We start from the raw sequence: 26,197 nt of genomic DNA on the forward strand, positions 1-26,197 counted from the left end.
TTATGAGCTTAGTTCAACCGTCATACCCCACCAGAACCCCAAATAAAAGCTTGTTTTACTCCAATGTTTGTAAACAAAGTAAGTGTAAACAAACACAGTATAGCCTCAAACTATAGCATGGATGGTCAGTCCTTGCATCCATATCTCTGGCAATGAATTTGAGAGCGGTAACATTTCTCCAGCCCCGTCCCATAGCTTTTTACCCAAACTGGAACATGGAAGATGCTTTACTGTTTCTACTGCTGATTGCAGCTTCAAGTGCTTTTCATTTGCTTCATATTGTAACCTGCAATAGGCTCGATGTGAGTGCAGTATAATGAAAAGACTGGCTCCTACTACCCTGACCAAGGGCTTTTGGTCTTGCTGGCAAAGGCTAATTACCTTTCAGTAAGATCAAAAGGACGGAAGGCTCTTGTTCATAGTGCAACAGTTTGTCAGAGAATTTGGTCTTTCCTTTGCAGGTAAAGTACTATTGAAAAACAGATTAAAAGTAGACAATACAGTTGCTGTGTTTCTTGTTTTCCTAAGCATATTTACCATTAATACCAATAATAATAATTAGGTGGGCGCTTATACTTGTCGTATATTGTGTCATTCTGCAGCATGTTATTTTAATTGTTCATAGGTATAAACACAACTGGACCACAGGAGGGTGGGAGGAGCCCAGCAGATCTAGTTCTGGCAGTTAAAGACGTCTTCAATTCTAAATGTAATATGTTTATGGTTAAAGTGATTTCCTTTCTGACAATAGCAAACAGCACATTCATTTAGTCACATCAATAGATTATAGATACATTTGGTCACATCAATTATTGCAGAATAAATGTAATTGTATTGTTTAGTGGTACCAATAATGTAGTATGTAACATTTGATGTTTGATATCTACAGTATGTATGTATGTATGTTATCCATGTCAAGTTCTCTGTGTCTTCCCTGTTAGATGAATGTGGTGGAAAAGGTTGGTTCCCCTACCGCTCTTTTGAGGGGACCATCGTCATGTCTGGGGCATGAGTTTACCATCAAGAGACCGTGATCTTTTGGAAAGAAGCAGCTGGAAGACATACTGGCAAAGGGCAGGGGACTTCAAATTTGAAATTAGTAGGTGTAAATTAGTTATAATAAAACATTTATTATAACACGAAGAGAGTGGTATGAGATCTCTCTCAACAATGGACAACAGAGTGCAGCAGAAAATATCAAGGTAACAGACGTCCAAACCCCTTCACTGCCTGAGTTCCTATCTGGTGTATTTGGAATGGTATGCTTGTGTGCGTACTTTTCCCAAATCTTCCCGTACCTTCCTAACATTCCCTTTCCCTCACAATTTCCTGTACAAAGTCGACAACATGTCGATAAATGTCTCTGCCAAATGACTCAGAATGGCCTTTAGGGTTTATAGCAGCAGTCATCATTTTGTTGTCACTTAGGTTACAGGCAAGTGCTGGAACTTGCACCCCAGTGCTGATGTCTAATGGAAGCTCTCTGCTCGCCCAGTTGAAGTCAGTGCCCTGTAATGAGGCAGGTTGCTTGAATAAAACACAAAATGTATGTATTAAAAAATGATCTTTGTGTGTTGTATGAATTACCTCCATATCGCACATGACCAATTTCCCACAACTGGTTGGGAGTGCAGTTCTGCTCAGTGCTCTGTGGATGGTAGTTCCATCCCTCTGTGAATGAGTACAGGTCTGTCTGAAGGCGTGACAAGTACACATACTCTTTATGTTATGATAAAAGTTTTAACCAAGCATGTTTTTATTGGAATTACACATTGAATAACACTGCAATCAATCGAAGCTGTTGTTGTCAACATATTTTCCACTCCATTGTTACATTTTGCAATTTAGCTAAGCCTAACAAATAACACATTTATCACAGCCTTTAACATGTTTGTAATTATTTACAACCAGCAAATTATACAACAAGTATTCACATACAAATGCAACAACAATAATTAAAAGCTCATGAACAGTCTCATGGTGTCTTCATTGATCACTCACAATGCCAGCTGTCAATTTCCATTGAATGGCATTGACTACCTTTGCGGTGAGCTTTAACTCGGATTTAATAGATTGTACTACAAAACTGACTCCTAGTTTAGTCTCTTAACTTCTTCAAAAAAATAATTAACCACACAGGACACCCACTTCAATATTGGCCCCTTTCAGCCTTGATGAAAATGGGCGTTCTGCAATCAAAGAACATTTTCTGAAAATGTAAAAGATATTTGAGGTGTGTTCTGGTGAGAGAAACCAAAATCGCATTGGCCGGCACACAAACAGTAAGTGTGTGTCATATACTAACAATGACTTGTTTCCATCACAGACAATCCTGCAGATGAAGAAGCAAAAATGTACATTCAATTCTCTGGCAACAGCTCTGGTGGACATTCCTGCAGTCAGCATGCCTATTGCACACTCCCTCAAAACTTGAGACATCTGTGGCAATGTGCTGTGTGACAAAACTGCTAATTTTAGAGTGGCCTTTTATTTTCCCCAGCACAAGGTGCACCTGTGTAATGATCATGCTGTTTAATCAGCTTCTTGATATGCCACAACTGTCAGGTGAATAGATTATCTTGGCAAAGGAGAAATGCTCACTAACAGGGTTGGAAACCAATTTGTGCTGAACATTTGAGAGACAAGCTTTTAGCGCATATGGAACATTTCTGCGATCTTTTATTTCAGCTCATGGAACCAACACTTTACATGTTGCGTTTCTATTTCTGTTCAGTGTATAATCCATGGTATACAATGATGTACCCTTATTATATTGGGACATTCGTTGGGACCTCTTCATCTGCAGACAGGGTTTGAAAAAAATAAAAAATATCCATCTCTCTCCATATTTCAAGAGATGGCATATGATGTTTCTGTGAGATACCCGATTGGTTGGATGATGCTGTTCTTGTCAATTATCCTGAAAAAACAATCAATCCTGCATCGTTAACACTATGGAAAGGTCAAATGCTTTATTATCTAATCAAATCAAATTGTATTTGTCACATGTTTAGCAGATGTTTAGCTAAATACTTGTAATCTAAATGTTGAAAGAGTGTGGGCGACGGAGAGAAACAAAATGGTGCCATTTGAGGTGGGCGCTGGAGATGATGTGAATGTTTGTGTGCGTCTGTATGTTTTTGTTTGTTTGTGGATGTTTTGTATTGTTAAAAAAAACAATAGGAAAAAAACTAGTCCAATATAGGATTCCAATAGGATTCTGGTAGAGGTGATACACAATCCTATAGGACTGCAAGAATTGTATAGGGTCTGATAGGATTACTTTTGATTCCCAATAGGAAAAAACTGTCCAATATAATTCCAATAGGATTCTAATACAGGTGACACAACATCCTATAGGACTGTGAGAATCCTATAGAATCCAATATGATTACTTTTTTTTATTTCCAATAGATTCTAATAGGATTCCAAAAGGATTCTGATAGAGGTGACGAGATTCTATTGAAAAAAAATCACTAATCCTGTAGGATTTTTTCACAAGGGCTGAAATGATGTAGAAACAATGTTGATTCAAACAGTTTTTGCCCAGTGGGTAAGTTGATGTTCTGTGGTCCCCACAGGCCCATCCAAACATGATAAAGAGGAAGCACGTTAAATAAAAAAATAAAAAATATTCAGAAATATAAACGACAAAACACAAGTGAAGATATCAGAAATAAATTATACATTGCCTATTAATAAAAAGATTGCACTTCCTTCTCTGTTCCCAAATGCTATCAGGCAGCTTCCACTCCACCAGGTAGGCTAGCTGCATTTGAGTTTAATATTATAAACAAAAAAACGATAAAAGAACTTGACTGCATAGTAACTTTATTATAACTTAGATAACAGAATCTACCCCAAACCCCAATGCCTACTTCCATTAACCAACCTATTTGAAGTTAGACAAGACCATCCTAAATGTTAACAAGCAGCTGTCCATACTAGAACTCCACTAGATAGTTGCGTGCCTTCATCAGGCGTTTGAGCTTGCTCTGCAGTGCAGTCCTCTTGCTGCCGATGTCGATGTCCTCTTTCAGCAGCTGCTCGATGTTGTCCTTCTCCTGCAGAGTCTGAAGCATCTCCCTCTGCAGCTGGGAAGCAAACTCCTGCAGCACCAGGTAGCGGATCACCATGGGAATCTGATCAGCCAGACGCTGACTGGCAATCTGGCAAAGAAAAAAAACCGAAGAGGAGTGTATCAGCTCTTGGGCATGAGACAATGAACTTCTTTTAACAGTAGCCTGCTGTAAATACTCCTGACTTACATGATAATAGGACTTGAGGTGCAGCATCATCTCCCGTAGGGTAGCATGGGTGTCAAGGCCGTTGACAGTACTCCTTACAGAGACAGAGAACCCTTTCTGACTCCCTAAATGATTTTTAACTAACTCTCCCTCCTCCAACTCTTCCTCCTCCCTCTTCCTCTTCTTCAGGCTAGAGCTGTATGTGCTGTCCTGTGTGTACACTATCAGCTCCATCTTGAACTGAGTCCTCAACGTGGACTCAGCCATAGACTCCTTCTCCTGCTTGATGGTCTCGATCTTAGTCTGAAGGCCAAAAGACAAGTTATTCAATGTGTTATCTCCGCATCTTGTTTAGGTTTAACTTGATGGCCAGCTGTGGCAATATATATGGAAAAGTATATAGAAACAGTTCTGAAAACAGTTACCTTTGCTGTTTTCAGAAGGATAGGGAAACCTGTGAAGCTGTTCTGAGCCAGCAGTATGAACGCCTTCCTAGCAGCATCTAGAAAAGGGAAGAAACACCACTGTGATACATACAGATGTAGGATCTTAATTTGATCACTCTTTTGTTGCTAAGAATTTTCCTGCCCTGCAGGAAATGCAGATGAGCTTCATGATTTACATAAATCCACTGAAAACACATAATAACACAAGGTTATATTAACGGTATTGCACACACACACATAATTGTTTATGTAACGGTCTGAGTGTAGTGGGTGAGGAGTCAGGCGCAGGAAGCAGAGAGTTCAGGGGAGTGCTACTTTAATGCACTGAGAAAAAACGCTGAACATAAGCCAACCCTCACAAACACACAGGGCATACTGAACATACAAATGCCCCAAACAGGGGGACTTAAACTGTCCAGGGAAAAACCACAAAATGGGAAAACACAAAACCCATCGACGTGCACAATAGTACACCAAACAGACGATCACAATAATTAATCCCGCACAAGGAACCCTGCGGGCCGGCTGACTAATAAAGCCTACTACCTAACACAAAACAGGTGCACACAATCAACACATAAGGAGGGGGAGGAAATAATCAGTAGCAGCTAGTAGGCCGGCGACGACGACCGCCGAGCGCCACCCGAACGGGAAGGGGAGTGTCCTTCGGTCGGAGTCGTGACAGTTTAATTGTATTGTTTGTATATTGTTGTATTTAACATTTCTGTGACTGTCCTTGTTTATCTGTGTATCACTATTTTGTTACTTGTCATATTATGTGTTTCTTATGGACCCCAGGAAGAGTAGCTGCTGCTTCTGCAAAAGTTAATGGGGATCCAAATAAACAAATAGGCATTTTGCATGTAGCCTAATTTTGGCCAGCTGATAGCCTAACCACCAATCAAGCAACATTATGGACTAAATGTTGAGATCCTGTTGCTGTAGGAACATTTTGCTGCAACAATACTGGTCAAACTAAGATCTGACATCGGTAGGACTCAAAACTACTACCAAACTCAAAGATAGACTACATTCTTGGATGTAAATCATTTTGGTGGCTTCATGGTTGAATCAAACCCAATGACTGGGTTTCAGGATAAGTTAAAAAAAAAAGAATCCATGTACTCAATACTGTACCTGATAACTCTTTCAGCTTCTTGACTGCTGGTTCTTCCAGTTGTTTGATCTGGTCCTTCACAATCACCTCAAAGGTCTTGTAGTTGATGAACCCTGGGAGCTCCCTTCCACGGTACGTCTTCTCATAATCATCCACTTCTTTTTCAATCTTCTTTTTAACTGCAATATGAGGCATCCACATTATCCTGTTGTTTAACCTAAACGTGTGAGTGTAAGCATTCAATGCGATTTTAGATTCACAAGAAAGATGCTATGAGGCTTCATTAATTTTATACATCTATGTTAACAATCTACAACTATATGATATTATGATATTTTGTTTGTCTTGGATGACACAGGAAAAGAAAACATTTTGACATAAATGGCAACTCTCGGTTACCAAACTTCCTGACCCAGTATTTATGGCCAATGTTTGATTGGTGTATGAGAATTGTGTACTCACAGTTCTTTCCAGAGCGATCCACGTGTGCCTTCCATTTCCCAAACTCTGTTCTGAGTGTGGAGAAGACATTGATGTCTCCACTTTTCAGCTCCTCCCCAGTGCTCAGGTTAATTGCATCCTGGGTGAACAAAGTCACTTTCTGCCACACGGAAAGAGGAAGTATCACATGTCAGTGTATCCTAAGAATGAGGGACTATGATTGCTTTGAGCTTCAGGGACTCACATCGATCAGAAAATACAGCCGCTCTTTTGGGTCTTCAGGGGGTCCGTTACCACATTTCTCCAGAGCGGTGCGTGTCTCCTCCAGCTTTTCCTCAATCTGCTCTTTTAGACGAGGCATGGATTTCTAAACACAAAGAAAAACATTCAAACAAGCATATAACAATACACCCTGCAAATAATCACGGTATATTCACATAAAGCCAGAGAGGTACAGAGAGGTACAGGGAGGTACAGGGAGGTACAGAGAGGTACAGGGAGGTACAGGGAGGTACAGAGAGGTACAGGGAGGTACAGGGAGGTACAGAGAGGTACAGGGAGGTACAGGGAGGTACAGGGAGGTGCAGAGAGGTACAGAGAGGTACAGGGACATCATAATGTAAGAGGAATTCACCTCGATATGTTGCACTAGTTCAAGAGTTAATTTCTCCGCCAGTTTAGGGATGGTGGCATGCCCCTCATCATAAAGTGTGCTACATAAAGGATAGAGAAAATGTGAAAACACAATGCAAACCTTTCAGAAAATGTTGATGCATTTGTCAGACAATAAGACAACAACAACAACAACACAGATCTGAAAATTATAGGGGAGACAGCCTAAAAACACACCGGTAGGATTTTCAGACGTTTTCCATCAACAAAACTCTGAACAGAATGTCACAGTCACTCTCTTTTGTGCTCACACAGCAAAGACTTTGAAGTCATTAACCAGTCAGAATTGTTCAAATAACTCAAACCAGAAGGTGGCAATAGTGTTGCTTGGAAATGCATGTCTGTGTGTGTTGCTTTATGGTCTAGTCCAGGTATTCCCAAACTGGGGTACGCGCAATGCCGTTGGGGGTACGCCAAATAAAAATGATTGATAAAAAATATATATAATTCTTCACATTTTTAAACAGTTATATTTTCCAACAGGGCTATACATTTGGGTAAGGTTTTTTTCTCGCCTGAGTAGCCTCGTTTCACTGACAAAAATAAAATTAAACCATCTAGTAAACCATCTAGTTTAACTTTGTTAAAGCAAGGCCCCTGAACTCTCATGTGTTTTCTGCACAATGCAATGATATGGGCATGTAACGTTTTTATAACATACAGAAGTGCGCTGGTTATCAAGGGGCAAAGTATTGACACGTTCTTTTGAATTGAGAGACGAGCTTAAAGTTTTCTTTACTGACCGCTTGCATGATGACGAGTTTCTCACACGACTGGTCTATCTGGGTGATATTTTTTCTCGCCTCAATGATCTGAATCTAGGATTACAGGGACTCTCCGCAACTATATTCAATGTGCGGGACAAAATTGAGGCTATGATTAAGAAGTTGGAGCTCTTCTCTGTCTGCATTAACAAGGACAACACACAGGTCTTTCCATCATTCTATGATTTGTTTGTGTGCAAATGAACTCAAGCTTATGGACAATGTCAAATGTGATATAGAGAAACACCTGAGTGAGTTGGGTACGCAATTACGCAGGTACTTTCCCGAAACGGATGACACAAACAACTGGATTCGTTATCCCTTTCATGCCCTGCATCCAGTCTACGTGAACAAGAGAGCCTCATCGAAATTTCAACATGCGGTTCTGTGAAAATTTAATTTAATCAGAAGCCACTGCCAGATTTCTGGATTGGGCTGCGCTCAGAGTATCCTGCCTTGGCAAATCGTGCCGTTAAGACACTGATGCCCGTTGCAACCACATACCTATGTGAAAGTGGATTCTTGGCCCTCACTAGCATGAAAACTAAATACAGGCACAGACTGTGTGTGGAAAATAATTTAAGACTGAGACTCTCTCCAATACAACCCAACATTGCAGAGTTATGAGCATCCTTTCGGGCGCACCCTTCTCATTAACCTGTGGTGAGTTATTCACAATTTTCAATGAACAAATAAGGTTTTATATGTAAGATGGTTAAATAAAGAGAAAAATGATTGATTATTATTATTTGTGCCCTGGTCCTATAAGAGCTCTTTGTCACTTCCCATGAGCCGGGTTGTGACAAAAACTCACACTCATTCTTATGTTTAATAAATGTATTGTATAGTGTGTGTGTGGCAGGCTTAACATGATGGCAAAAAACAACATTTGAGAGTGAGCTGACCCTGGTGCTAGAGGGGGTACGTAGCTGGACTTCTACCGAAGTCGTTGCCTCTCCTTGTTTGGGCGGTGCTCGTCGGTCGACGTCACCGGTCTTCTAGCCATCATTGATCCATTTTTAATTTTCCATTGGTTTTGTCTTGTCTTCCCACACACCTGGTTTCAATCCCATTCATTACCTGTTGTGTATTTAACCCTCTGTTTCCCCTCATGTCTTTGTCAGAGATTGTTTTATGTCAGTGTTGTTTTATGGTTGTATAGGTGCGCAACAGGTCCTCGTACCCATGTTTATTTATTTATGTATGTACATATTAGTGTTTGGAGCATGTTAAGTGGGCATTTATTAAAAGACACCATTTACACTCCGTTTGACTCTCCTGCGCCTGACTTCCGTGCCACCTATACACACGATTCTGACAGAATCTCTGACCAAAAATATGAAGTCAGCAGGAGAAGACACTTCGCTCATGGAGGTGGAGGAACGCATCATGGAACAAGCGGAGGAGATTGACAGTCTGAGCGCTGCCATGGATCCCATTGTCCAGAATATGGACCGCTGGGAGAGACAGGGAGTTTCTCCAGCGCCTCCACCACCACAACCGGGATCTCCCTTGAACGCCTTTTCTCCTCCTGAACCTAACAAGATCCATTTATCCCTACCCACGGGATACAACGGAGATACTGCCGGTGCCAGGGTTTTCTCCTTAAACTGAACTTGTATCTGGCCACTGTCTCCCCAGTACCATCGGACCGTGAGAAGAGTTGCGCCCTCATCTCATGCCTGACCGGGAAAGCCCTGGAGTGGGCCAGCGCTGTGTGTAGAGAGGAGGATGCGGCGTTGGACCATTTTGAGGAGTTCACCTGCCATTTCAGGACAGTATTCGATCACCCACCCGACTGCAGAGCGGCGGGTGAGTGCCTCTATCATCTGAGTCAGGAGACGAGGAGTGCACAGGAGTTTGCTCTGGAGTTTAGGAACCTGGCTCCTGGCGCTGGATGGAGCAACAGGGCCCTGATCGACCATTACCGTTATTGTAGTCTACGCGAGGACGTCCGTCGGGAGCTGGCCTGTAGAGACACCACCCTCACCTTTGACCAGCTGGTGGACATGTCATTCAGGCTGGACAACATGCTGGCTACTCGTGGACGTCTAGATCGGGGTCTGGTTGTTCCATCCTCCCGCACCCTCTCTCCCGAACCTATGGAATTGGGAGGGATGGTGCGCAGGGAGACCGGAGGGGGTTCCCGCTCGAGCACCATCTATGGTCGCAGAGGGCACACTGCTGGTCGGTGCCGGGTTGGTTCCTCTGGGAATAGAGAAGGCAGGCAGGGCACTCTGGCATCACCCCAGGTGAGTAGACACCATTATCACCCAGAGCCCTCTGTTACACTAATGTTTGTCTCTGTCACATTTCCTGATCCCCCCCCCCCCCCCCCTGCATTCCCAGTTTAAGGCGCTAGTAGAGTCAGGCGCGGCTGGGAATTTCATTAATAAAAGTTTAGCTCATAGTTCAGGGATCCCTATTGTTTCTGTGGATATGCCTTTCCCTATTCATGCCTTAGATAGTCGACCATTAGGGTCAGGGTTTATCAGGGAGGTCACCGCACCTTTGTGTATGATAACGCAGGAGGGTCACAAGGAGAAGATTAGTCTTTTCCTTACTGATTCTCCTACGTATTCTGTAGTGCTAGGCCTACCCTGGTTAGCTTGTCATAACCCCACTGTTTCTTGGCCACAGAGGGCTCTCACGGGGTGGTCGCGAGAGTGCTCAGGTAGGTGTTTAGGGGTTTCCATTGGTGCTACTACGGTGGAAAGTCCAGACCAGGTCTCCACCGTGCGCATTCCCCCAGAATATGCCGATTTGGCTCTCGCCTTCTATAAAAAGAAGGCGACTCAATTACCACCCCATCGACGGGGGGATTGTGCGATAGATCTCCTGGTAGATGCTGCATATCCCAGGAGTCATGTGTATCCCCTGTCGCAAGCGGAGACGGTGGCTATGGAGACATATGTCTCTGAATCCCTGTGTCAGGGGTACATTCAGCCATCCATTTCACCTGTCTCCTTGAGTTTCTTTTTTGTGAAAAAGAAGGATGGTGGTTTACGCCCCCGTGCATTGATTATCGAGGTCTCAATAAAATCACGGTGAAATATAGTTACCTGCTACCTCTGATAACTCCGGTTAATGAGTCAATGCACGGGGCACACCTTTTCACTAAATTGGATCTCAGGAGTGCGTACCACCTGGTGCGTATTCGGAGGGTGGAAGACCGCATTTAGCACCACCTCAGGTCATTATGAGTACCTTGTCATGCCATATGGGTTGGTGAATGCTCCATCAGTCTTCCAATCATTTGTAGATGAGATCTTCAGGGACCGGCACGGGCAGGGTGTAGTGGTGTATATCGATGATATCCTGATATACTCCTCTACACGCGCCGAGCATGTGTCCCTGGTGAGCAGGGTGCTTGGTCGCCTGTTGGAGCATGATCTATATGTCAAGGCTGAGAAATGCTTGTTCTTCCAACAATCCATCTCCTTCCCAGGGCATCGGATTTCCACATCAGGAGTGGAAATGGAGAGCGACCACATTGCAGCCGTGCGTAATTGGCCGACTCCAACCACGGTAAAGGAGGTGCAGCGTTTTTTTTAGGGTTTGCCAATTACTCCTGGAGGTTTATCGGGGTTTTGGTCAGGTTGCTGCTCCCATTACCTCACTGCTAAAGGGGGGGCCTGGTGCGCTTGCAGTGGTCGGCTGAGGCGAACAGAGCTTTTGGGCACTTGAAGACTCTGTTTACCTCGATACCTGTGTTGGCTCATCCGGATCCCTCTCTGCCATTCATAGTGGAGGTGGACGCATACGAAGCTGGGATAGGAGCAGTGCTCTCTCAGCGTTCGGGTGAGCCACTGAAGCTTCGCCCCGTGCTTTCTTTTGGAAGAAGCTCAGTCCGGCGGAGCGAAACTATGATGTGGGGGACCGGGAGCTGTTAGCTGTGGTAAAAGCCTTGAAGGCGTGGAGGCATTGGCTTGAGGGGGCTAAACACACCCTTCTCATCTGGACTGACCACCACAATCTGGAGTACATCCGGGAGGCGAAGAGACTGAATCCTCGCCAGGCAAGGTGGGCCATGTTTTTCACTCGTTTTGTGTTTACTCTTTCTTACAGACCAGGCTCCCAGAACATTAAGGCAGACGCATTGTCTCGGCTATATAACACAGAGGAGCGGTCCATGGATCCCACTCCCATCTTCTTGTTTGGTGGCGCCAGTAGCGTGGGAGCTGGACGCGGACATTGAGCGGGCGTCACATGCAGAGCCCTCTCCCCCTGAGTGTCCAGCTGGTCGTCTGTACGTTCTGTCTGCTGTCCGCGACCGAATGACCTATTGGGCTCACACATCACCCTCTGGTCATCCTGGGATAGGTCGGACGATGCGCTGTCAAGATGGGAGGTACTGGTGGCCCACTTTAGCTAAGGACGTGAGGATTTATGTTTCCTCCTGCTCGATGTGCACCCAGCGCAAGGCTCCTAGACACCTGCCCAGAGGTAAGCTACAACCTTTACCCGTTCCACAACAGCCGTGGTCGCACCTGTCGGTGGATTATTATTATTATTTTTTAAATGTTACCCCTTTTTGTCCCCAATTTCGTGGTATCCAAATGTTTTAGTAGCTACTATCTTGTCTCATCGCTACAACTCCCGTACGGGCTCGGGAGAGACGAAGGTTGAAAGTCATGGGTCCTCCGATACACAACCCAACCAAGCCGCACTGCTTCTAAACACAGCGCGCATCCAACCCAGAAGCCAGCCGCACCAATGTGGCGGAGGAAACACCGTGCACCTGGAAACCTTGGTTAGCGCGCACTGCGCCCGGCCCGCCACAGGAGTCGCTGGTGCGCGATAAGACAAGGATATCCCTACCGGCCAAGCCCTCCCTAATCCGGACGACGCTAGGCCAATTGTGCGTCGGCCCACGGACCTGCCGGTCGTGGCCGGTTACGACAGGGCACAAACCCAGGGTCCCTGGGCACAAACCCAGGGTCCCTGGTGGCACTATCTCCAAGGTGGCATAGCAGTTCAGACGTCTTTTGTCCTCGTCTTGTCGTGTCCTGTATATATATATATTTACAACTTTTTCACATACATTTTATTTTTATTTTCCATCAACTCATCTTCAAAACACTCTCCTGCAACCCGCCTCACCAATGTATGTTTATAAAAAAGTATTATTTACCTCAGATCTGTAATCCTCCAAGAAGCTAGCCAGAAACTCCAAGAAGCTAGCCTGAAACTAGCCAGAAGCTAATCCAGAAGCTAGTTCAGAAGCTAGTTGGCTCCTTTACTGGTAAGTCGTTGGTGTTCAGCTAACCACGGTTTGTGGTCATCGGCTATCCTTTGGCTCGAAAGTCTATCGCCAGTTCTGTACGGCGCAGCGCGGCTCGGAGCGGAGCATACCGGACCAATTTTTCTCTCCATGTCCCTGGATTTCGACTGCTCTCTGGACATTCATGCCCGGATCTCACAGCTAGCTAGCTGCTATCCGTGTGACTATCGGCCTTCGTCGATTCCGGAGCAAACATCAATTGTTCCGGAGCTAGCAAGCTCCGTCAATCACTCCTGAGTTCCATCAATCGCACCTGGGCTGCAGTCGCCTATCCGGACCCGTTTTGCTGCCTTCGCGGAGCCCCACCGGGCCTTCACAACTGGACTGCCGACGTTATCTACCCGAAGGGGTTATTCGGCTGGCTCCTCCGTCGCGACGTTACCTGAACGCCCATCTGCGGCCTGCTAACCGTTAGCTGTCTTACCGGCTGCTATCTGAATAGACAATCGGACAATTTTTATTTTTTTATTTTTTTATTTATTTTATTTTTTATTATTATTATTATGTTTTCTTCTTGGGCCTCTATAACTATATCTATTGTTTTTATTTTTGTTGTTGTTGTGTGATCTGGATTGATCCCCTCTACCACACGGAACCCCACTAATCTACTGACGGAGCGCAGGAGGTGGCTAACAACAGACCTCCATCCTATGCTAGCTTGCTACCGATGCCCTGGCTAGCTGTCTAAATCACCAACCAACCTCTCCACTCACCGGACCCTTTTGATCACTCGACTAAGCATGCCTCTCCTTAATGTCAATATGTCTTGTCCATTTCTGTTCTGGTTAGTGTTTATTGGCTTATTTCACTGTAGAGCCGCTAGTCCTGCTCACTATACCTTATCCAACCTATTAGTTCCACCACCCACACATGCAATGACATCTCCTGGTTTCAACGATGTTTCTAGAGACAATATCTCTCTCTTCATCACTCAATACCTAGGTTTACCTCCACTGTATTCACATCCTACCATACATTTGTCTGTACATTATACCTTGATGCTATTTTATCGCCCCCAGAAACCTCCTTTTACTCTATGTTCCAGACGTTCTAGACGACCAATTCTCATAGCTTTTAGCCGTACCCTTATTCTACTCCTCCTATGTTCCTCTGGCGATGTAGAGGTGAATCCAGGCCCTGCAGTGCCTAGCTCCACTCCTATTCCCCAGGCGCTCTCTTTTGACGACTTCTGTAACCGTAATAGCCTTGGTTTCATGCATGTTAACATTAGAAGCCTCCTCCCTAAGTTTGTTCTATTCACTGCTTTAGCACACTCTGCCAACCCGGATGTTCTAGCTGTGTCTGAATCCTGGCTTAGGAAGACCACCAAAAACTCAGACATTTTAATTCCAAACTACAACATTTTCAGACAAGATAGAACTGCCAAAGGGGGCGGTGTTGCAATCTACTGCAAAGATAGCCTGCAGAGTTCTGTCCTACTATCCAGGTCTGTACCCAAACAATTCGAACTTCTACTTTTAAAAATCCACCTCTCTAAAAACAAGTCTCTCACCGTTGCCGCCTGCTATAGACCACCCTCTGCCCCCAGCTGTGCTCTGGACACCATATGTGAACTGATTGCCCCCCATCTATCTTCAGAGTTCGTGCTGCTAGGCGACCTAAACTGGAACATGCTTAACACCCCAGCCATCCTACAATCTAAACTTGATGCCCTCAATCTCACACAAATAATCAATGAACCTACCAGGTACCTCCCCAAAACCTTAAACACGGGCACCCTCATAGATATCATCCTAACCAACTTCCCCTCTAAATACACCTCTGCTGTCTTCAACCAAGATCTCAGCGATCACTGCCTCATTGCCTGCATCCGTAATGGGTCAGCGGTCAAACGACCTCCACTCATCACTGTAAAACGCTCCCTGAAACACTTCTGCGAGCAGGCCTTTCTAATCGACCTGGCCGGGGTATCCTGGAAGGATATTGATCTCATCCCGTCAGTAGAGGATGCCTGGATATTTTTTAAAAATGCCTTCCTAACCATCTTAAATAAACATGCCCCATTTAAGAAATTTAGAACCAGGAACAGATATAGCCCTTGGTTCTCCCCAGACCTGACTGCCCTTAACCAACACAAAAACATCCTATGGCGTTCTGCATTAGCATCGAACAGCCCCCGTGATATGCAGCTGTTCAGGGAAGCTAGAAATCATTATACACAGGCAGTTAGAAAAGCCAAGGCTAGCTTTTTCAAGCAGAAATTTGCTTCCTGCAACACTAACTCAAAAAAGTTCTGGGACACTGTAAAGTCCATGGAGAATAAGAACACCTCCTCCCAGCTGCCCACTGCACTGAAGATAGGAAACACTGTCACCACTGATAAATCCACCATAATTGAGAATTTCAATAAGCATTTTTCTACGGCTGGCCATGCTTTCCACCTGGCTACTCCTACCCCGGACAACAGCACTGCACCCCCAACAGCAACTCGCCCAAGCCTTCCCCATTTCTCCTTCTCCCAAATCCATTCAGCTGATGTTCTGAAAGAGCTGCAAAATCTGGACCCCTACAAATCAGCCGGGCTAGACAATCTGGACCCTTTCTTCCTAAAATTATCTGCCGAAATTGTTGCCACCCCTATTACTAGCCTGTTCAACCTCTCTTCCGTGTCGTCTGAGATTCCCAAAGATTGGAAAGCAGCTGCGGTCATCCCCCTCTTCAAAGGGGGGGACACTCTTGACCCAAACTGCTACAGACCTATATCTATCCTACCGTGCCTTTCTAAGGTCTTCGAAAGCCAAGTCAACAAACAGATTACCGACCATTTCGAATCTCACCATACCTTCTCTGCTATGCAATCCGGTTTCAGAGCTGGTCATGGGTGCACCTCAGCCACGCTCAAGGTCCTAAACGATATCTTAACCGCCATCGATAAGAAACATTACTGTGCAGCCGTATTCATTGATCTGGCCAAGGCTTTCGACTCTGTCAATCACCATATCCTCATCGGCAGACTCGACAGCCTTGGTTTCTCAAATGATTGCCTCGCCTGGTTCACCAACTACTTCTCTGATAGAGTTCAGTGTGTCAAATCGGAGGGTCTGCTGTCCGGACCTCTGGCAGTCTCTATGGGGGTGCCACAGGGTTCAATTCTTGGACCGACTCTCTTCTCTGTATACATCAATGAGGTCGCTCTTGCTGCTGGTGAGTCCCTGATCCACCTCTACGCAGACGACACCATTCTGTATACTTCCGGCCCTTCTTTGGACACTGTGTTAACAACCCTCCAGGCAAGCTTCAATGCCATACAACTCTCCTTCCGTGGCCTCCAATTGCTCTTAAATACAAGTAAAACTAAATGCATGCTCTTCAACCGATCGCTACCTGCACCTACCCGCCTGTCCATCATCACTACTCTGGACGGCTCTGACTTAGAATACGTGGACAACTACAAATACTTAGGTGTCTGGTTAGGCTGTAAACTCTCCTTCCAGACCCATATCAAACATCTCCAATCCAAAGTTAAATCTAGAATTGGCTTCCTATTTCGCAACAAAGCATCCTTCACTCATGCTGCCAAACATACCCTTGTAAAACTGACCATCCTACCAATCCTCGACTTTGGCGATGTCATTTACAAAATAGCCTCCAATACCCTACTCAACAAATTGGATGCAGTCTATCACAGTGCAATCCGTTTTATCACCAAAGCCCCATATACTACCCACCATTGCGACCTGTACGCTCTCGTTGGCTGGCCCTCGCTTCATACTCGTCGCCAAACCCACTGGCTCCATGTCATCTACAAGACCCTGCGAGGTAAAGTCCCCCCTTATCTCAGCTCGCTGGTCACCATAGCATCTCCCACCTGTAGCACACGCTCCAGCAGGTATATCTCTCTAGTCACCCCCAAAACCAATTCTTTCTTTGGCCGCCTCTCCTTCCAGTTCTCTGCTGCCAATGACTGGAACGAACTACAAAAATCTCTGAAACTGGAAACACTTATCTCCCTCACTAGCTTTAAGCACCAACTGTCAGAGCAGCTCACAGATTACTGCACCTGTACATAGCCCACCTATAATTTAGCCCAAACAACTACCTCTTTCCCAACTGTATTTAATTTTAATTTATTTATTTATTTTGCTCCTTTGCACCCCATTATTTTTTATTTCTACTTTGCACATTCTTCCATTGCAAAACTACCATTCCAGTATTTTACTTGCTATATTGTATTTACTTTGCCATCATGGCCTTTTTTGCCTTTACCTCCCTTCTCACCTCACATTGTATATAGACTTGTTTATACTGCATTATTGACTGTATGTTTGTTTTTACTCCATGTGTAACTCTGTGTCGTTTTATCTGTCGAACTGCTTTGCTTTATCTTGGCCAGGTCGCAATTGTAAATGAGAACTTGTTCTCAACTTGCCTACCTGGTTAAATAAAGGTAAAATAAATAAATAAACAGCTGGCGCTGCAGTACAGCACCCTTAACCACTGCGCCACCCGGGAGGCCTCGTTGGTGGATTTTTTTTGACTGATCTTCCAACTTCACAGGGTTACACCACGCTCCTGGTCGTTGTGGATCGGTTTTCGAAGTACTGTCGTCTCCTCCCTTTGCCCGGTCTCCCTACGGCCTTACAAACTGCAGAGGCCCTGTTTACACACGTTTTCCGGCACTATGGGGTGCCTGAGGATATAGTGTCTGATCGGGGTCCCCAGTTCACATCAAGCGTCTGGAAGCTAGATATCTAGCTAGCAATACTTTAATTCACTCTCCATAATTGCATACGTTAGCTAAATTGTTAGCATGATTCAATAGCTACCTGTTGTGCTAGCTAGGTAATGACACTGCATTGATATTCGGCATCCAGCTACTGGCAGCTGCTTCATGGAAACATATCCATTGTGATTTAATTATAATGTTACTGGCTATAGTGGCCAGATAGCTAGCTTGGTAAAGCATTTAGTGTTGTGCGCATTGTGCTGCACTTATTGCCACTCCCTTCATTTCATATGAGGTGTGTGTGACTGCCTTGCTCAGTTAGGAAGCTAACTAATAAGCTAGTGCACATTGTCAAACCTAAACCAAAAAAACTTATTCAAGCACAAAACTCCTTTTGTTTTGTGCTTGAAGAACAATTCTCATAAGTGCCCTATTTTTTTTTCTTTTTCTTGTCACTCCCCTCACAAAAAAATATAGCAGTTTTGAAACTGCAGTAAAAGTGCAGTAACTGCAGTTGACTGTAGTATTCTGGACGCAGTAATTACAGAATAACTGGAGTGTACTGCACTGTAACTGCAGCTACACTGAAAAATTACTGCAGTAAAAAAACAGGGTTATTTTGAACGCAGTATTTGCAGCATACTGCAGTTATACTGTACTCTGACTACAATCGTTCTTAAGGGTCCAGTCGCCTCCCCCACGTGGAGGTCTGTGCTCTCTGACTGGCTCAAAGTCAAGTTGTCGGCCACTGCTGAGCATTGCAATTAAACAAGTAGAAACTGCAGTTTCATCGATACCAGGTCGGTACACAGCAGGTACGTATTTTATTCTAGCAAGAGAAGGAACGGCCTCATACTGTGATCAGTACCTATCGGCAGTCTCAGATTCTCAGTGTGTTTCATGCTTAAGATGGTCTGGCTCGATGGCTGGAATCTTTGGTAAATCTTGTTATCTTGTGGGGTAAAGAGCAATAATTGGCTGCAGAATGTTCATGACTAATTGTCAACCCTCTGTGTACCAGACTTAAAGCACACTTCAATCCAGAGGACCAACCTGAGATGAGCGTGCTCTTTGAAGAAAGCCTTCTCCCTCTCTGTGGCCTCGGTCAGTGAGACTCGCTCCATGATCTCTTTCTGTCCCCTGCACTTGACTATCATGTAGCCCTTAGTCAGCTGGATAACCTCATTATGAACTATGTCCACCACAGTCTCCTCTGTGCCTTTGTCTACCAAGTCGGGCTTGGTCAGGATGCCTGTTCAATGGGAAACACACACAAGTCTCACTCATTAAAGTCAACACAAGTCTACATGGTTTATAATCACCATTACACAAGAGCTTGCTTCATAATAGTTTAGTAAATAATAAAGGGTGGAATACCTAATGTCCTTTCCCCTTCAGGGTCCACCTCTTGTGCCATCTTCAAAGCCTCTGTGGTTGCAATGTCAACGTTGCATGGCACAACCACCAAGTTAATTGTTTCTTGCTTTGTGATGAACTTCCGTATCAGTCTCTTAATCTGGAAATGCCAAAGATTATTAAACTGTACATAACGTGTGGTGGGGGGGATACGTGTCATTTTGGCTTCTGCTCTAAAACTGGGGTGACAAATGAACAGTGGTTCCCCACTAATATTGGGGGTGGGTGGAGGTATGTACCTGTTCCCCAATGTTCTCAGGTTGACCCTTGACAGCTACACGGGCGATGCCTGGCAAGTCGATGAGTGTGAGGTCTGGGACGTCAGGGGAGCCAATCTCCAAGCTGATGAGGTCATCACTGATACCCACCCCCACACCTGCCATTTCATCCTGGGCTGGAGGGGGGGGGGGGGGATAAGAATACAGGTGCCTTAGTACCAACAGTTAATGTTATTTGTAATGGTTTTAGGTAAATATGAAAATAGTATGTTAGTGAAGAATAGTGACTCAGTTTAGATGCTTGAGGTAATGAGAGTGGGTCAATGACAGTGACCACACCCACCTTTCCGAATTTTGTTCTCCACATCAGAGGGATCCTCAATCTCCTCCTCACGGTCCTGGTAGCTGATTTTTCCGTGCCATTCCTCTCCTTCTTTCTTCCTTTTCATCTTCAGCTCGAGGGGGCATCGTGTTACAATACCTGTCAGAGTTGACAGAGGAGGAGTTAGAGAGTGTAAAAGAGATTAGATGACTCTGCAAGAAACCCAGAGAAAAACAGCCCATATACATCACCCTGTCAGAGTTCATTGGAAGAAGAGGAGTGAGAGAGAGAAGAAAAAAAGAAGATCAACTTACAGTGCCTTTGGTGTTGATATGTTACAGCCTTACACTAAAATGAATTACATTTTTTTTTTAAATCCTCAGAAATCTACACACAATAACCCAAATGACAAAGCGAAAACAGGTTTTTAGAAATGTTTGCAAATGCATTAAAAATAAAAATAAACAGAAATACCTTATTTACATAAGTATTCAGACCCTTTGCTATGAGGCTCGAAATTGAGCTCAGGTTCAACCTGTTTCCATTGATCATCCTTGAGATGTTTCTACAACTTGATTGGAGTCCACCTGTGGTAAATTTGATTGATTGGACATGATTTGGAAAGTCACACACCTGTCTATATAAAATCCCACAGTTGACAGTGCATGTGAGAGCAAAAACCAAACCATCAGGTCGAAGGAATTGTCTGTAGAGCCTTGAGACTGTATTGTGTCGTAGGCACAGGTCTGGGGAAGGGTACCAAAAAGTGTCTGAGCATTGAAGGTCCCCAAGAACACAGTGGCCTCCATCATTCTTAAAATGGTAGAAGTTTGGAACCACCAAGACTCTTCCTAGAGCTGGCCGCCCGGCCAAACTGAGCAATCGGGGGAGAAGGGCCCCCGATCAGGCCTTTATAGTCGAGTGGCCAGACGGAAGCCACTCCTCAGTAAGGCACATGACAGCACTCTTGAAGTTTGCCAAAAGGCACCTACAGACTCTCAGACCATGATAAAAAAGATTCTATGGTCTTACGAAACCGAGATTGAACTCTTTGGCCTGAATGCAAAGCGTCACATCTGGGGGAAACCTGGCACCATCCCTAAGGCTAAGCATGGTGGTGGCAGCATCATGCTGTGAGGATGCTTTTCAGTGGTATGGACTGGGAGACTAGTCAGGATCAAGGCAAAGATGAACGGAACAAAATAGAGAGAGATCCTCTATGAAAACCTGCTCCAGAGCACTCAGGACCTCAGACTGGGGAGAAGGTTCCCCTTCCAACAGGACAATGACCCTAAGCACACAGCCAAAACAATGCAGGAGTGGCTTCGGGACAAGTCCCTGAATGACATTGAGTGGCCCAGCCAGAGCCCAGACTTGAACCTGATCTAACATTTTTGGAGAGACCTGAAAATAGCTGTGAAGCGACGCTCCCCATCCAACTTGACAGAGCTTGAGAGGATCTGCAGAGAAGAATGGCAGAAACTCCCCAAATACAGGTGTGCCAAACATGTAGCATTATACCCAAGAAGACTCGAGGCTGTAATCACTGCCAAAGGTGCTTCAACCAAGTACTGAGTAAAGGGTGAGGATACTTATGTAAATGTGATACTTCAGTTTTATTTTTAATACATTAGCAAACATTTATAAAAACCTGTTTTTGCTTTGTCATTATGGGGTAATGTGTGTAGATTGATGAGGGAAAAAAATGATTTAATCAATTTTATAATATGGCTGTAATCTAACAAAATGTGGAAAAAGTCTAGGGGTCTGAATACTTTCCAAAGGCACTGTACATATCAACTATAACATCAGAAACTAAACATAGAAACTAGCAAACACAATTGTATTTTATCAATGGCAAATTTAATGCACAAGAATACCGTGATGAGATCCTGTATCTGTGACCAACAGATGCATATCTTTATTCCTAGTCATGTGAAATCCATAGATTTGGACCTTATTTATTTATTTCAATTGACTGATTTCCTCATTTGAACTGTAACTCAGTAAAATCAATGAAATTGTTGCATGTTGCATTTATATTTTTGTTCAGTAAAGTTGATTGCAACATACTGGCTGCACTCTTATTATTTATTGGATTACATGCCATTTAGGGACCTACTTTCCCACTGCCCTCATCTGTTTTTTTATTTATTTTTTATTTAACAACAATAACAATAGAGTGTGTACACGAGGGAACACAAGTATATATAGATTATATACAATGGACAATTGAGCTAGGGGGTACAATATCACATTACACAAAGACCTTAATCAGGGACATAAATACACTTATAATTCTAACAGCTTTTTTTTAGTAGAGTATTTAATTGTCTTAAAATACAGTTCAATTTATTTTTGTAGGGTAAGAAAATTTGTTTTTTTGTTTGTAAAGGTACATTTGTGAATATGAAATTTGGCCAAAAGAATAATGACATGAATTACATAAAAATGATTCAGCTTATTCCCATCGTAGGTAACGTGTTCAATTCTAAATCTACTGATGTCTTGCCACAGTTTTCTTACATGAATACAATGACAAAAAAGATGCAACACTGTTTCTGGGTGGTTACTACAAAAGGAGCAATTTGAGCAAATATTTATAATATTTATGAATCATTTTAAAGGAAACTTCCTTAATTCTGTTAACAAGTAGGTATGTGTGTCGCAACATCCAAACTTTTTTCCAACAGATATTATCAATAAATCCATTCCAATAAGGCATGACATAAGGTCCTGACATACAACATACTGCTGAAACAAGGTTGGTATCGCTCTGTTGTTGAATGGACCAAAAGAGAAACACATATTTCCTACTGATGAGTCAACAGGGTCAATAGAAAGGCAGGCTCTGAGGGTCAGGTCTTGACACGTTCCTGAACAGTAGAGCAACACCTGAGGGAACGGCATCTAAAACAATTGCAAAATCTTTAGGTGTTACAGGGACCTTGTAAAGTGATATGAATTCCTTATAACTGAGTGCATTTACCAGTTGGCTCATGTAGAGAAATGCTAATTCTTATGTAGGTGACCAAACTATTGTTAAGGGGGGGCTACCACTCAGAGTTGAGCCTGTGGGGTCCCCTACAGGATAGCTCCCGCATTACACTAATGGCCAAAACCAGCGCACACACACATGATCTCCGTTGTAGCTGAACGTTGAATACCCGAAGAGGATTCTACGATGACGGACAGACAACTGAGCCAATGGCGGAAGACTACAGACTACACCCCAGCTGAACCAATCCAAAGATCCGATCTTCCAGAATCAACCTACTTTCTGTTCTATATATAAGTGGTGTACTGATTGTATCGGTCTCTTCTTCGTCTGCGCTTCCGTACGAACCAGCGGGAGAGCCGTAATTACGCTGTTCTAGATATCTTCACTCTGAATAAACTGTAGCTTGTCATACAATTTACCACCTTGTCTGAATCGATCCTTGACCGACTCGTCCGTCTACATATCCAATTACTAACAGAAATGGTAGCAGAGGATGGTTTACTAACGATCCAGTCGAAGTGAGTTGATTTGGGTGTGGAGAAGGCGAGTTGGGGAAAGGACGCATCATTAAATAAATAAGAAAGACGGGTGAAGACTTTCGGGGGAGGGCAACAATTCTGCTCAACTCGGAAAACTGATTTCAAGGTGCACCATATAAAAATAAGGTAAGCAAAAGCCTGTTAAATCAAACTTTGCATATTGTCGAATAGTCTGTCCAAATTTTTATCAGTTTTTCCGAGTAAGTATGAATTCTTGTGTAAATTTATAATTTGCTGACGAGTCGAAATAACAGTGTATGTGAACATATGTAGTAACGAACCGGCGACGGCCGGTGTGATTTAAATCATTGATGAGATATCAGTCCGGTCAGCACAGTCTGCTAGCTTTCAATGATGAGTGATCACTGTTTTGTCTTTGTTAGTTCCGATAGGGGTCGGGAATAGAGATCAGTAGGGGATAGCTAATTACTATTCTTCAAATCTGGCACCGAGGGGGATAAATTGTAATTTTATCCTGTGGCCCGGTACGGCTCAGTCTGATAGAGATTCACCGATAGGGGTCGGACATGTGTGATAGTTCCGATAGGGGTCGGGAATAGAGATCAGTAGGGGATAGCTAATTACTATTCTTCAAATCTGGCGCCGAAGGGGATAAATTGTAATTTTATCCCGTGACCCGGTACGGCTCAGTCTGATAGAGATTCACCGATAGGGGTCGGACATGTGTAATAATTCTGATAGGGGTCAGCTCGATAGGGATCAGGAATAGAGATCAGTAGGGGATAGCTAATTACTATTCTTCAAATCTGGCGCCGATGGGGATAAGTTGTAATTTTATCCTGTGGTCCGGTACGGCTCAGTCTGATAGAAATTCACTGATAAGGATCGGCTTTCAGGGGTCAGAGATATAACGTGCTGTTTTGTCTTGTTTTGTCTATTTGTAACTGTTTATGTTATGTTATGTTAAAATGCAATGTGGTTGTAATTGTTTCCATTAAGATTGTTGGTGGTTAGATAGAGGGAGAGAGAGAGAATTATAATAAGGGATATTGGATAAATCCGAAACTTCTATATTGTACCCATGTACCCATGTTAATAGGTACATGTATAAATGTATAATCAGGAATGAAATGACTGATGTATAATTGAAATAATATCTGAATATAATATGTAAATATTGAGACTAAATAGTCGAATAGATCCCTTGGTTGTGCGCTCCACAAATGCTATACCAGCCCATGCGTTTTTCTCAACCTGAATATACGAAGGGGAAGCTCTGAGATAAGGCAGAGTACGAGCAATAGTGTCTCTTCGAATACATCGTGGGTATTAATCAACGTCGGGCGAAGTATATGCTAACTATATTCAGATAGAAGGAGAGAATTTCGATTAAAACTACGATTAAATTCCGATTGAATTAAATTAAATTACGTTTAAAGCAAATTCACAATGGCGAACCCCAATACTCCAAAGCTGAGGTTTAATGAGTTCCTAGAACAAAAAATTGAATATAGATCAGGGGGACAGGAACAATGGAAGCCTATAAAGAAAGTATGGGAGGGATTGAAGTTAAAATGGACACAAGCAGGTTATCTAGGGGGGGGGCCGCCAACAGGGGCCCAGCTGAAAACGATGGAATGTGAGTTGAGAGGGACGTTACAAGAGGCCAGAGACAAGGAAGTAGAAAATAACAAAAGTCACGTATTTAAGAAAAAAGGGACTAAACAGAGAGAAAGGGCAGAAGTGGAACTGAAGATAGGAACTTGGGCCATCGAAGAGGCGCTAAAAGCACAACTGAAAAAAAAAACGGAAATGATGGGGGTGGCCACTCCCTCACAAGGGGAAGATGAGCAGACGGACCACCACCAGGAGATGGCGCCAAATCCATTTCCCTCTGCCCCGCCAACACATGTGCCCTCAACGACCCAACCCCTTTACCCAGTCCTCTCAAATTTGCCTCCACCTTATACTGATAAGGGGAAAAGGGCCGGGCACGCGTCAACACAGGCCCCTGTGTTCCTTGTAAAAGAAGGAGTACTCCAAGGGGATACGTTGATCACAGGGGGCCACCTGGAGTGTGAAGAATTAAAGCCTGGCCCACAGGGATGCTCCACACCAGGGGGTGCACAAAAGTGCACACCAGGGCCATCTGACATGCATGCCCCTCGAACTATGCGAGAACAGCTCCGCCCCAGTGGCCACACGAGGAATCCAGTCATAAATGGAGCAGGGGGCAACGGGAGCAGCTTGAAGTCAGAGGGGAGAGGAACCCCGACCTTCTGCACATCCAGTGTGTACAGAGAACATAGAGGGGAACCAAGGAGCGATATTAGTAAGGAGTATTTCACAAGTGGCCGCCAAGAAGGAGAAAATTTAATGTCTTTCAGCGAAACGGAAGAACAGGAAGGAGATGATATGGAACCACAAGAGGAGACAGAGGAGGACGTTCCCCTCACGGCTGCAGGTGTATGGGAGGCAGAAAGCCAACTGAAACTCATGGAAGAAGTCGCAGAAGAATCGGGTGAAATAATCCTGATACAAGGAGTTTTTAAGGGAAAATCAACCCCCGTTGAAACGGCAGTAAGACGGTCGAGGCGCATCATAGCCAGACAAAGGAAAGGAGGAGAAGAAGAAGCCCAAAGACAACATGGGCCGTATCAAATGCCACTCAGGATGGACGAAACAACCCACCGAGAGGAATACGTTGCCTGGAAGATGCACGATTTAACGGTCCTGATGGAACAGCTCCCGAGCTTACATGGGGGTGCCTCAGCCTGGCTGCTTCAGCTTCAGTCCCTAACTTCTGGGGTCCGGCTTGCCTTGGGGGACATGAAGGCCTTATTGGCTAGGTCAACCGACTACACGACCATGAATGCCCTAATAAACACAGCAGGACTGGGAAAATTGGGGTCAGCAACAGAACCTGAGAAATACAGAGTATCACTGTGGAATGAGCTCAGAAGGGCATATCCCACCGAAAAAAATTATGCAACCCTTACCTCTTTTGCCATGAAAGACGGGGAGCAGGCAGCTCAATACCTAGATAGGGCTAAGACCACCTGGAGGTCAGTCCACATTGAAC

General features: G+C 44.2%; 1 protein-coding gene across 1 annotated transcript in view; it reads right to left on the reverse strand.

The window, feature by feature from the left end:
- Positions 1-1,734: 1,734 nt before the first annotated feature.
- The window catches only part of LOC109875998 (interferon-induced GTP-binding protein Mx2), a 33,357-nt gene continuing 8,894 nt past the window's right edge, over positions 1,735-26,197 (reverse strand). The window contains exons 2-12 of the mRNA XM_031806132.1: positions 19,636-19,773; positions 19,314-19,468; positions 19,036-19,174; positions 18,712-18,910; positions 6,886-6,964; positions 6,496-6,618; positions 6,273-6,411; positions 5,831-5,989; positions 4,673-4,749; positions 4,269-4,550; positions 1,735-4,169 (exon numbers count right to left, since the gene is read on the reverse strand). Coding sequence (XP_031661992.1) covers positions 3,945-4,169; positions 4,269-4,550; positions 4,673-4,749; positions 5,831-5,989; positions 6,273-6,411; positions 6,496-6,618; positions 6,886-6,964; positions 18,712-18,910; positions 19,036-19,174; positions 19,314-19,468; positions 19,636-19,773 — 1,715 coding nt within the window. The 3' untranslated portion in view covers positions 1,735-3,944. The remainder of the gene's footprint in view (positions 4,170-4,268; positions 4,551-4,672; positions 4,750-5,830; positions 5,990-6,272; positions 6,412-6,495; positions 6,619-6,885; positions 6,965-18,711; positions 18,911-19,035; positions 19,175-19,313; positions 19,469-19,635; positions 19,774-26,197) is intronic.

This window comes from Oncorhynchus kisutch, linkage group LG1 (assembly GCF_002021735.2).
Source record: "Oncorhynchus kisutch isolate 150728-3 linkage group LG1, Okis_V2, whole genome shotgun sequence".
NCBI lineage: Eukaryota > Metazoa > Chordata > Actinopteri > Salmoniformes > Salmonidae > Oncorhynchus > Oncorhynchus kisutch.